Raw genomic sequence first — 14,019 nt, forward strand, 5'->3', positions numbered from 1 at the left:
GTTTTATTAAATTTATTCTTATCCGTATTTACTATACAATACATCAGATGTTTGGGGTGTGCATTCGGACTTTCCCTTTCTTCGGTATTTATGTTTATTGCACTTCACAGAGAAGCATTCCAATATTTCCAGTTGGTTCTCAACCACCGAAACTTTCTCGTGTATCCGTTACTCACTTCATTTTTAACGCAGTTTTGTGCAAATTTATGTCATTCAGTGTGAGTTGTACTTATTTATAGTAGGTAAGTTAATATCTAATAAAGTAATCATTTTAATTTTTACGTGTTTCTGTTATTTTTGATAACTGTACGTAGATAACAAAAGCAGTTTTTTCAGATAAGCTGGAAAGACCACCATTAATCACTGAAGATACTCCCACTGATTATGAAGAACTTACGGTGATTGTTTTTGAAAATGAAGCGCTATAAAATATTGCAAAGGTATGTTACTGCAATTTTTTATGAACTAATGCTAATGAACATAATTTTATTTTAGATTTGAAACAAATACAAAACACATGTGCGAAACGAAAGAAATGCTAAAGGAAACGAGTGAAAAAATCTCCCAACATGGAAACGTCATCAAATCTGACAAGTGAAAAAGAAAACAAAAATAGAAGTTATGCCGCCAAAACCACACCTAAACAAATTTTGACGAATTACAAGATTATGTTTGCATATTAGAACAAGCAGATTTCTTTGTAAGTTAAAAAAATACAATGAATTCATATATACATATATAACATTAATATTGGATATTATATACCGGTAGATGCCTGTAATACTACGATACTTTTTGGTAACTTACTATTTACACATACACATTTCGCTTCATTGTAAAAAGTATTGACAATGAGATTTTCCTGATAGGCTGTACGTTTTTGTCAATGAAACCATTTTACGATTATCCGTTAGATTCAAGTAAATTTAGCATTTTTAAAATACAGAATTTGTCTTCTGCTTTAAGCTGTAATCCCTTAAATTTAATAATAGTCAAATGCTTGCTATTGCCCATAGATGAAAAAATGATTGCATTTCCATTAATCCATGCACTCTAACGGGTTTTTCTTTTCAGTGCAATAAATTGAAGCAAACTTAAAAAACTTAGGTTATTGATATGATTGTTAAAACAGAATTAATTCTTAACGGTACTTTTTTGTGTGTTGGGGACAGTCAAGTCGTCGTGAATTAGATAGTTTTACATATACTGTGGTTTTACAGTGCATTTTCAATCAAGTAACTTCAACAATGCGATTCAATTGTCTTTTCCCTTTATTCTAGTTTTTTTTTGAATATTTTTTGTAAATAGATTTTTTTGTGTTTTTAAGACTCATCTATAGTTTATTATAGTTTTTTTATATTCTTTGTAACTAAATAGATTTCTTTGTGTTTTTAAAACTGATTTTTCTTTAAATAGCAACGTTTATTTTTGATTATATATCGTACAATATCCTTTTTTTTGTTTATACCAATTATACTCGTAATTACCTGTATGTAGATTTGTTTGTGTTCTTAGGAGTCGTTTATCTTTAATTTGTTTAATTGACATATTTTTTATTTGTTTATTGAAGTTCATTGTTGGTTGTACAAAATTGTAGTAAATTTAATTTTTTTAGAGTAATTTGTTTCAACTTTAATTAATATATACTTTGTTTTGGGCTTTACTTGGTGATTATAACGAATTATAATATTTTATTTAAGCTAAACAATATAAAAAAATAAAATTATTTCAGCGTTTTATTTATTGCATATTTTTTTCTAAAAATCAAAATATAAAAAACGTCTTAAAATGGACAATAAATGCCGTCTCTGGGACGTCAGTGAATCACGTCAATAATTCGTTACAAAATGACGACTCTAAGACGTCAGTACATCACGTCAATAGCTCGTGAGAAAATGACGTCATCTAGACGAGACATTTGACCGTCATTGCTACGTCAATATCACGTGAAATCTTTGGTCACTATGACGTAAATGATGACCATTTATTCACGTGAAAAAGACGACATCATGTTGCCTGGGAACTAAGTTATACAGGTGATTCATTGCATTCCTTTTATATTATACAAAAGATTGTTATCTAATTTCCTTTTTTTGCGAAAATTTGGATGCCTAAAGGCAAGATGGACTCATAAACCACAAATACAGGCGCATGTTATTTTATAGAGTACTATTTAAATGGCATTATCTACGCAAAATTTTGAGCTGACGTCACCAAATTGTTGGTGGGGGTGATTAGACAAATTTTAGGTACCATCTATACGATGTACATATATTTTAGGAATTATACATATAAAATTTGACAACAACTAACACAGACGACAGACAGACGGAGACGGGAGATTTAGTTTTTCATACTCTACGGGCCAGGAAACAAAATTATCTATTCCCTGGATTACACTATCACACTATCTATTGCCTTAGCTACTCTCGGAAAGTAAAAATCGAATTTTAAGACGAATAGGTGCGAAGTAAAAAAACTTTATTATACGATTTTATCTGTAAGATTCATGTATCAACTGCATATTTTTGATGACTGACAACACCGCCACAAATTCTTCGATATAAACCGAATTGCTTATAATTTTCTATCAACCCAAAATGGATCGAACAATAGGCTGAACAAACCCTACGTTGTTTGATATCTTCTGAATAAACAATTTCCTATTCTGTTATTTCATCCGTAGTTGATCAATATTGGCGGTTATATTTAGTAGAACGAATATCAGAAAAATAATTAATAGTAGTTTTTAATAAATCAATTTACCTTAAAATCATATCAGGCCTATAAACCTAGTTTATCATACGGGGTCCATTCATTAAATGTAACATCCTTTCTCGCAATAATGTTGTGCGTCCACCCCTATTTAGAGTACATACACAAACGTCCCTGGTAAATGTAATTTCCAGATACTACGTCGTTTTCTAGATAGTAGGTACTCTGTAACAGCCCCTATATTAGCCCATTGTCTTGAAGCGGTACATTCGTCAGTTGTATTTCTTTATTTTCAAACATTCAACAGAAAAATATATACCGAAGATAATCACATCTGTAACAAGAATTTAGTATAAGAGTACTTTTATGAATAGAACTATTAGTATTAGTAGCTTCTGTGTGAAAGTTTCTTTCTTCGTGGATATTTTAGATATTTGAATCGAAGTTTGTTATTTTTATAATGTAAAAAATCAGTCAGTTTTGAATGTTTAGTAATATTGATATTCATTTAAAGTCATATATTTTACATAGTATAATGTGCCTACATGGATGTTGGGTTATCCGCATAATGCGCAAATGTAATAGCTTCCGAGACATTGCAGAATTGCTTGTAAACTCCTTTCGAATTTTCCGCTAAGCATAGTTTGAGGAATGTTGGAATCGCTAGCCTTAGTTTAATAATTAAACTTTTCTCTGGCAACTTTTTGCTACACATTGTCAAAATAAATGCTTTTTGTAGAAATTTTCCCAAAACAACTGGGGTATATGTTCAGTATTTATTGCGGTTTGATAAAGTCTTAAAGAATTATATGTTAATTAACAAGTTAAAATGTAAAAAAAATGTTGTTTGTCTACGTAACTATTAGAGCTTTCAGAAGCTGCTCTTCATAAATAAGCTGGGGAAACGTGCCTTAAACCTTATATTTCACACTTTGAGACCTTCCTGTAAAAAAAGATCCTTTCATATCAGTAACTCCTAGTTACTTAATTTTTACATAGTAACGTCACTATTTGTTTAAGTGTGTCTCTAACTTCTCTTTTCACTATTTCATTCCTCATGTTTATAGTTTTAATGTCAATTTGGTTGAATAACACACTGTTTAATTTTTAACTTCCTTATGTAATGTTAACGCGTTTGAATAAGAAATCTTAAATATTAAATTTGGGGATATTCTACAATTGCAATTTATATTTTTTTCGTTCGGATGTATAAATTTATCAATGTGTAGAAAGCTGAAATAAATAAGCTTGGTTCAATGATCTTGTCCTTTAGCACATGTTGATTACTATTTTAAGCGCAGACGCGGGCCCGGAGCCCGTCCGGAGCCGCTCCGGGAACAGTCAAAGGTTTGCTACCAACCTGTTGGTTCCCGTAGTGTGTCTTAAAGCTATTCATGAATTGTTTCTTGTATTTTATATCGCACACAGCTTTCTCTGCTTAAATAGAAGGTGAGTATTTTGCATGTTTTTGTATTTATTTAATTAATAATAACAAAAGGGAAACTTCAGTATTTCATTGTTTGGTGCAATATGTCTGTTCATTTCTAAGCACTCATCGTGTTATAAAAATTGTTCAAAATATGTTGATAAAAAATAATTTTTTTTTTACAATCTGGTTATTTTATGGTAGTGCTTTTAATTCACTTTGTTAGGAAAGTTACATATTTGCAGGAATTTGGAGATATAGTTATCGTATCAGTTTTTATCAGTTTGGTGACAAATGCACTTATTATATGTATCCACAGAATTCATATCGGATAATTTCACTGTACAGAAATAAATGTTCTCGATATTGAAGGCCATTTACATTTTTTATCAAGTAATAATCCAGCTCTTTTTGTAATATTTTAATGTGTCTAGGATAAAGAACACCTGGTACATGTGACTCGGCAGTAGTATAAAATAAATATATTTTTGTTTTGTCTGTCATATGTCGCAAATATAATTGGAAAACTGTGAGTGGGATACATTATTATGTTAATTCACTCTTTTATTAGAAATACAGTATGGATATTATCGTATTCGTTTTGCTAATAGTAAATATTAAATGACTATTATATCGATTTGATGAAGATTTGTAAAACCCTAAAGGAAATCAGATACAGATAATTAAGAGTGACGCTTAATCAGTTAAATTTTTATAACACATTTTAGAGTTAGCAATATCAAAAGTAAAGTATAAACTATATTTACAAGTTTTCACGTCAAGACTAATAAGTCACTTTGTAATAATGTTACATTCTTATATTAATTATAACGAATTCTAGTCAAGTAATCAGTAAAATTTTTATGCGTAAGTACATTCTACTAGATCTGATAAAAGACTTGTTTAACTAATTAGAGCGGTCTGTCATTGATTTGCAATACATGACGTCATAATTTTTGTGTTGTTTCTGAGTTTGCAATAGTAGTTTTAAAAATCCGAATATGGAATTAAATGCCAGAAACAAATTAAATATTATCGTCATATCACGGTAGACGATTTATTCTACCACTAGTTTTTGTTGTTTAACATAGTTTTGAACAACAAAATAAATAAAAGCTAATGCAGTGCCTCTATACAATGTAGATTAATAAAAAAATCAGAATTTTAAATTGAGATACAACAGTGGATATATTCTGTGTTAAGTTAATATAATAATATAATGTTACACCTAAAAATAAACGTATTATTTCACTGATGAATTAAAAACACTTCTTAGCACGTACAACCTAAATAAAAAAATAAATTTTAGCTAAATATATAAATTAAACCCAAAAAAATTAAAATAAACTAAAATATTACACATTACTTCTTGCACTTTATTTTCTCGTAACTGAGTGTAGTTCGGATAATTTTAATTTAATACGAATTTATTTGAAATGAGAACACAGTGAAATCAAGGCTAAGACATTTATAATTTCGTTTTTGACAGATTTGAAGAACAGCGTAACGAACATTATAGAAAAATGAGCATATTTCGTGCTACAACTTATTCTTATAATTATTTAATTCCGGTTTCCATTAAGAAATTGGTTTTGTGTATAATATACACAATGTTCGGAAATTGGGGCACCAAAATTCTGTTACCGTCAGCGATAATTCTGAAGACTGTAAATCACATGAATTAGAATTCGAACCAACTTTTCGTAAAAAAAGCTAACAAAAGTTAACACAAAAGGACAGCATTGCATTTTCTAAAGTAGATGAAATAGTTGGTTGAAATAAGTAAACCATGCCACCATGCGTATCGTGGACAACAATAGTAATAAATAAATGTGTCCGAACGTATCAAGCTTGCGAATCAACGAAGACAACTCTGGATCAAATTACCAATTTTTTAACATAATTATTTTGACAGTTTTGTGAATGGTTTTGTGCTTTAAGTCCACTCAATTGCAGTGTTTCAGTAGTACCATCATGCAGACATCGCTTGGGTTTTTTTTTTTTTTTTTTTTTCAAATCAATCAATGTTAATACAATTGTTTGTGGAACTTTTTAATATTTCAGGCAATTATTAGACCCAAATCACTTTGAAACTTGTTAAAATCTCTCAGTAAAATGCAGTCGTTAATTGTTTCAAATAAAATAAATCTGATGATTTTTAATTATACACACAATTTAATAGATCGACATCGTACCTATGAGCACTCAGTTAGCTGGATGGGCGCAAGCAACAAAAATTTTTGCAGAGTGTAGTCTGCTTTTAGGATAAATCAATAGCGTTTGGAAACATTATTTTTGCCATAACAAAGTAAAAATTGTTAATAATAATTTGCTGTTAAAACTGAAAAATTTTATTAAATATCAAAAGTAAAAAAATTAACAACCAACGCAAAAGGTTCAAAATTTTGACCATGTACTTCACGCTACAGCTCGTCTTCTGACATTACTGCACTCTTTCAACCATTTCAGGGATTACTGTGGCTGCGGTTGACTTTATGCGTTCGATTACATCTTCCCGATTTGGCAGCGCATTACGATAAATAAGATTTTTCATATATCCCCATAAAAAAAGTCTGAGGACCTGGGTGGCGATGCAACCGGAGCACCTCGTCCAATTCATTCTTGAGGGTATTGTTCATTTAGTCATTGCCGAACTGTGACTGCAAAATGCACAGTGCCCCTATTTAATTGTATCTACATATTCTGGTGAACTTTCACTGGCACATTATCAAGTAGATTTTGCATTTTGTTGTTTAGGAGATCTAAAACCGCATTATGATCTGTTCTACGGGCAAGCACAGTGGGATTATTGAGGTAGTTATAATACCTTACCGAACGTTAACAGAACTCTGCTGTTGAAATCCTCTACGTCTTATTACATGAGGATTTACAATATCCCAAAAATTAGTTTTTTAATTAAATACTCCATCGCTAGTGAACGTGTATTTTGTTGAATCTTTTTTCTGCAACGACCGTTGTCAATAATTTGTTCGTGGTTCATAATGTCCGTTGTCCACGGCTTGCGCTTTGCTATAGCGTCAAGGATGTCTTGGGTGTGGATAGGTTTCCCTATACTCAACTCCCGACCTTCTGGCATTCCTATTATTTCTCCCCAGTACCAATTACATGTCGCAGAGTATTCAACGAATAAAAACATTTTGCTGCTAAAAATGAAACGACGCCGACGTTGACAAATGATTGACATTTTTTTACCGAATAAGAGCTGTAACTACAACTGTCAACAACAGTAAGATGTAAATTTTATTGTTGAGATAGGGATGTTGCCGTTGTTAATTCAACGTAAAAGTAAATTTTTTGGACTGGGGTTTAAAATGATTTCAAATTTAAAATTTCCTGTTTTGATTAACGTATTATGTTTTTAATATTGTTTTAAGTAATTAAAACAATTTTTGTAGTAAATTATAATCATGCATTATAGAAATATTTAACAGAAAAGTTAAATTTTAGGCTCCACAATTTGAATAATAAAGCCCCGATTTTTTTTTTTTCAATATTTCTCCCCCATTTAGTAAATGTTTCTAGGTATCTTCTTAATATTTTGGTGCTCGAATTTCTGAACGCCTGTATGTGAAAACGCTTAAAAGGTTTTTAATACAAAATCACATTCTGACATTGACCTGAAAACCGTGACTAGGTGTAGAAACATATATTGTATGATGTTTGCTTTTTGGAAAGTGGATAATTGAAAAACAATTCGAACTCCAAGTCTTACAAACTCATTTGTTTAAAAAAAAAAAAAATAATGTCGGAGTCATGTTCTGCGAAATGGATTATTATTTAAAAATAAAAAAGTACCTGATAAAACTCCATAAGGGCATAAAAAGTTACATAAACAATTGTAAGACTTATAAAATTCCGCAGAAATCAGAATTATCCATTGTACGAAAGAAAAATGGACCTTAGCAATTACGAAAATTATGCAACTTATTTCTGTACTAAAAGTGGAGTCGTCTGTTGTAAATAAATTGGTAGGGAGAAAACAATACATTTTCCGATGTTCACGTCAGGATAAGTGCTTTTCTCTAGCCATAATTTACAGTAATAATAGCTTTAGTTACGAAAAAGCAACTTGTTGATAACATAGCGCTAAGCTTTACACAAATTCTTCCGCAAAGAAAAGTAAAAGCAAAAGGCAGATTCTGATTATAGAAACTATGACAACTCGGGTGATAAAATATCAATGCCAGAATATGTTTCCAGAAGCAAACAAAGATAGAAAATCTTCATAGTGAATGGAAAAGAGAAAGCAATTTATTTGCCGAGCAGCAAATTGGGGAAAGTTTTTAACATGAAAGATGCAGTACTCCAAATGCAGAAATTGTATATTCTGGCACATTGTTAATGAAAAGAATCCCACACATTATACAATTTAGGATATTAAAGATAAAGTACAGTAAAGATAATATAAAATAAGTTTGATGGCAAACTCATTGAATCCTGAGAACTTTGAGCTATCATTGTTGTTTATTCCCTAATATCTGGCGTTTGAAAATGTTTATTGAATCGGTTATTCCTATTTTGAATTTTTAAATTTAAATCCTATTTGCCGTGAACAAAATCTAGCACTGATTTGATAATGAGATTTGATGAATTATATTTTTAGTAAATATTTATTAGAGAAACTATAGAATTATTTTTGTTTTTCAGTATAAATTTTGAAGTACATTTCAAATATTTGATGCACGGGAGACATCAATTCCGCAGGCGATTTAGCTTGCAACCTTCATTTCTCAAAGAAGAACCTGAAGTTGATAAGCGGTTACATAACAGCAACAGGTAAGAATAGAAGGTTATCAGTTATCACATTACTCCAATATTTATTTTATTAATGTGCCTTTTTCTTTTGTTTGTTTCTTAACCACATCGTCTTCACCGTTATGCATTTCTTAGGAAAATTAGTGTTTTCATTCCCTCATACGATTCCATAAGCTTCACAATCCACACATCCGCACGTGCATTTGAAAGACGAAACAATTGATATCCGGAATTTATTTTATTTATTTAATAAGATATTTTTCCACAATTTTTTCTTACTGTTTCGACTAATGAAGAATTTATACTCCTAATTGATTTAATCATACGACATCTTTTTAAAGTGTCTTACGCCATTAACATTACATTTTTTTTTAATTTGTCTACTATGGTATATTACCTACCGATTAGCAGTCCCGTTCTAGAATGACCCAAAGGTTTTCGATAATAATGTTTAAATCTTGCGATCGGCCTGACTAACAAAAAACTCACACTACTTGTTCCTGATGTAACCATCCCAAAGTTGCCCGACTTATGTGAATTTTGCATTGTCGTGATGAAACAATCCTTCTCGCGGGTACTTAAAAATGGCAGCAAACGATTATTTAAAACACCAATGTATTCTCTACGGGTGGCGGAAAATTTCTCGAATTACATTTGATCGAAAAACAGTTGCTCGAAAACAATTGATCGAAAAATAATTATTGGAAACCACAATTAGTCGAAGAAACATTTGTTCCAAAAACCCTTAATGGAAAAACAATTACTCGAAAGGTGAAATAAATTTTATTTGAAACATTGACCAACTACAACAATGAACAAAGAAGTAACGCAATAAAATTATACAGTAAAACACAACCAGAAAATCAAATTATCAACGCTATTCTATGTAAATATTCAATAATCTCATCGTTACTGAAAGCGTTGTCAAATTCACTACAGATATTTTTTTGTTTTTCATTAAGATTATCGTATTTGCGTTTTGGCATTTTATTTACACTTTGTTCCTTCACAATTTTGAGCTCTACCATCGTTTGCTTCTTTTTAAGCGCTTCTAAGAAATTCCATATTGAGGGTTTCTCTCCCTTTATCTGCGATAAAAAGCCTCTGTTCCATCCTTCCACACTGTTGTTTGTGAGGGGAATATTATCGGTGATATTTTGAAAACAATTCCAAATAGGGTAAGAAAATGTTGGTCAATTACGTGTTCGTCTTTCCAGCTTTCCAATCCAAGTGTCTTCAAGATAATACAAAAGCTGTTGCATTTCTGGGGGTAAAGTAACTGACTCTAATATAATCTCAAACGCCTGGCACGAATGCTATGGCTTGTAGCAGATTCACTTTTTGCTGAAATTCTACCTTCGTGTCGTACCGTTTTTTCAAGCCATATTGGGTAATTCTTCTATACAAACACTGCTTAAAATAAAAAAAACATTTTCCAATTTAACTTTGAAACTGCAAAACCGAATGTTCTGAAATTTTGGAAACGTTTTAAGGTTATCGTAATCATGGTAAATTACTATTAAAAATTTATTCGTTTATCGTATACCAAAAATGTATGAGTCATCTCAAAATTTTGCCTAATTCTAATAAATTCTCTCAGAAACAAGCAAACTATTGTGACTCTGTACTTGTAATTTATCATTGCACTTATAGTTTTCCGAATTACTTATGCAGGTTGACTCAAAAAAATTAATGAATGAAACAATTTATTTTACTAATTAAATCAAGAATGACTCAGTAATTTCGATTGGGTCCTAAAAAGCAATTATTTTGCTTTTGGGGATGTTTTAGTGGTTTGCTCCATTATAACAACAGCGAAAACAACGGGAAATCAACTGGAAACTAATTAATTTCGGGAAATAAATTGGCGCTAACTAGCAACAATTTTATTAGTTTGCCTTCAATGATGTTACTACTGGAATCGATTTTTTGTTTCATTCAATAATTTTTATTCTCATCCTTGCTTAAAAGAGAAATTATTGCAATCGACCATAAAATCATCTATGCACCATGTGGATAATCAGTCGTTATTGAACCGCCCTTTTTATTGGATTGGCTCATTCTTCGCTCGTCGATAAACGGGCTTGTTCAATAAAACCTTTGATTATGTACTTGATACATAAATATTAACTATTTTGAACTAACGGGTTTTTAATTAAAAATATAATTAAGAGCGCTTCCTTCTACTTTATTGTATTTTTCCGTATGTCGCAGTGTTTGCCATTGTGTTAGAGACAGTTATCACACATTCAATGTCAAGCTCAGTTTAAAGATTATTAATTCACAACAGTCGATGCGACAAGCGGATGACAGCTTTCAAAATTCATTTCGAAAACGACATACGGAAAAAAGGAAAAGCTGCTGACAACTTTCTTGACCAGAATTTTATTTAGACACCCGATACGTTTTATAATATTGACTTTTCGGTTGCCAGTTCAATATCATATTGACGTTTTTTACAGTCAGTGCGAAAGATGGACATTTTTAATGTTTTTCTAATTCCGTTTCATAATATCGACTTTTCGATAGTCTATTTCAGTGTCATATTGATGTCGTTTTTCGCACACAGTGCAAGAAGGAAGTAGACCCGACTCGATAACAAACATCAAGCCATTTCCAAGAAAGTTCTGTTCTTGCGTTCGGCCACACCGTTTTGTTCCTGTTTGTATTGTCAGCCGACTAGAAATGTCCTTCCTTCTCCTTCAACAATTGATCAAATTCTCGACTAAAGAATTCCGTGCAGCTGTCAGACTAGATGCACTTGAGCTTTCTTCCTTTTTGTTTTCTCGTGAGGACGATGGCCTCATGCCCTTTCTCGGCAGCTTTCACTTTTGGATTGTAAGGATCTCACTTTTCACCATCCGGAATGATTATTTATAAACTTAACAAAATATTTGGCCTTATCGTGAGATTCAGTGCACACACATCCGCGTGAACCAGGTCTAGGTAATGTGACTTGATCTTGAAATGTGTAGCAATTAGTAACTTTTATAAAAAACAAATATGTCCTTGGTATTTGTGGTACCTGTGTTTTTGGCAACAGGTATTTTTTGCTTCCAGTATGGCGATCCTGTTACTGTCATTTGGCTGTCAATAGTGTCAATTGTCTTACTGGTACCACGTCCTCCATGACTGTCGGTTGCCTGTGACATTTTCTCGTTGGATAGGGCTGGAGTTAGTTTGAGACTGGAATAGTGTTCTTTTCGGTTCGTTGACTCGATAATTCAAGTACAGTCTGTCGTAACCTCAAATCGTAAACACAGCAAACTTTCTTTGGCAGTTCCTACATTTGATAGCGAAAATTACTAGTCTCGCGCTATCTTTGTCTAGCACATAGGTTAGGTTCGTCTCTGTCGACCGCCGGGCACTGGCAGTTTGCCGTACTTTCTAAAAGTAATAATAGATCTAGTGACTTTAGGTCTAGGAGCTTCGAATTCCCCTCACACATTTTCGGGAAAGAAGTACGCGTCATCTTGCCGTAGTGGTAGATTTTGTAGGAAAATTTACGTTCTGTTAGATTCACTTAATTTTGGACCGATCACGATTCCACTATTTAAAGCGTTTAGGGATGCCACAGTTATAGTATGGGATTATTTCCACGACGTGAAAAGAGCGGATTCTTTCCATTCCCGCCGCGATCCGCTACCGTCAGTGCCGTGTGATAAGGCATCGTTGCGCTGTAACACCACTGCCATTCCACTGCGCAGCCCTTCTAGTCATTTTGTCAACTGATAGCAGATTGGTGTTTAAATCGGGCACATGCAGGGCCAAACACCTTGGCCATGAACAAGGCGACACCGATTGAGGCGAGTTTGATTAACTTTTTGTTAGCTAGACTCAATACCAAATCAACAACTTCTTCGAACTTCTTGGATGTTGTGTGGCTCACTGCTCTTATGAGAGCCGATGCCACTCTCTAGCTAGCTTCTACATCTATGACTTTCTTTCATAGTTACACGTTTTATCTGTACTTCTTTCGCACTGGAGTTCGCCAGTGATTTTTCGATGCACTGCGTTTTCTAAGATGTCTCGTGTACTCTTCTTCTTGATATCATTTTCTTCCATTATCTTGGTCTTTAAGAATTCCGGATCAGGCAAATCATCGGGGGTGTTCCAGCGGATCGTTTATCTGCTCTAATCACGACTTTATAGTCATTACTTGGCATACGATCCAACGCAGTTTTGAACAACTGAATCAATGCATGATGTTCATGAAGTATTTGCTGCAAATCTTGAATAATTTCTTTTTTCATTGCGTTATTGACTGTTTGACGCCGATCAAGCTGGTCCTATTTACATATTGCTCATGAAGTAAATTTGTAAGAATTTATGCTGAGTCTTCAACCGGTTACAATGATCCAATTCTATGGTGAATTTGTAAAGTCGACACCAAAAATGAAGATTATTCTCTTATTAATAAAAATTACCTTACATGTCGGATTGAAACCGCGTTCTTCGATAATATTTGCTCCAAATGAAGTTATTTGGAAACATACGGTACGTTGTACCTTTGAGCGTTCGAAAGAAAATGTCGTGATTCTTGAGTTTCGCCATGAAGCAATGAATGCAATGGCTCAGGTGGCGAAGGCAACAGTGGTAATTTAACCTTTCCAGGCATTTCTCTAACGAACTTAAATGCACCGCAGTGGACACACACAACCTTCTGCTTCTTCTTCTTCTTCTTCTTCTTCTTCTTCTTCTTCTTCTTCTTTTTCTTCTTCAATTCGAACGAAAGGGTGCCAGCAAATTAACACTTGAAACATTTCTTTTTACGGCTCGACGTTGTTGATCACTGTGTTCTGCTCGACGATTTCTCCTTGCCAACCGAGGTGTTTCAAGTATGGCCTCTCTGTGTTCTTGTTTTCGTGAAGCACGAAGTCGGGTCATACTAACACGGTGCTCCTCTCTTGAAATTTATTCTTCATCTGCAGTGGATTGATTCGAAATATCTCGCAACTGCATTAAACTTCATTGTGAAAAAATCGATCTTTTCATTGAAATGAACACTGTGGTATTTTTTGCATTTGGATTTCATGTTGTTTACTGAAGTTAACATTGTAATTTTTACAACAAAAGCTGGTCAGTCATAGCAAATGCTTCTT

The 14,019-nt window shown here is 32.7% G+C and overlaps 1 protein-coding gene across 2 annotated transcripts in view; it reads left to right on the forward strand.

The window, feature by feature from the left end:
• The first annotated feature begins 4,045 nt into the window (after positions 1-4,045).
• The window catches only part of LOC135143321 (ras-related protein Rap-1), a 32,227-nt gene continuing 22,253 nt past the window's right edge, over positions 4,046-14,019 (forward strand). For both annotated transcript variants that reach the window (XM_064075183.1, XM_064075184.1), the window contains exons 1-2: positions 4,046-4,164; positions 8,810-8,938. In XM_064075183.1, coding sequence (XP_063931253.1) covers positions 8,841-8,938 — 98 coding nt within the window. In that variant the 5' untranslated portion in view covers positions 4,046-4,164; positions 8,810-8,840. The remainder of the gene's footprint in view (positions 4,165-8,809; positions 8,939-14,019) is intronic.

This window comes from Zophobas morio, unplaced genomic scaffold (assembly GCF_036711695.1).
Source record: "Zophobas morio isolate AGI-343-1 ecotype UQ-CSIRO unplaced genomic scaffold, CSIRO_AGI_Zmor_V1 ptg000058l, whole genome shotgun sequence".
In the NCBI taxonomy this organism is placed as follows: Eukaryota; Metazoa; Arthropoda; class Insecta; order Coleoptera; family Tenebrionidae; genus Zophobas; species Zophobas morio.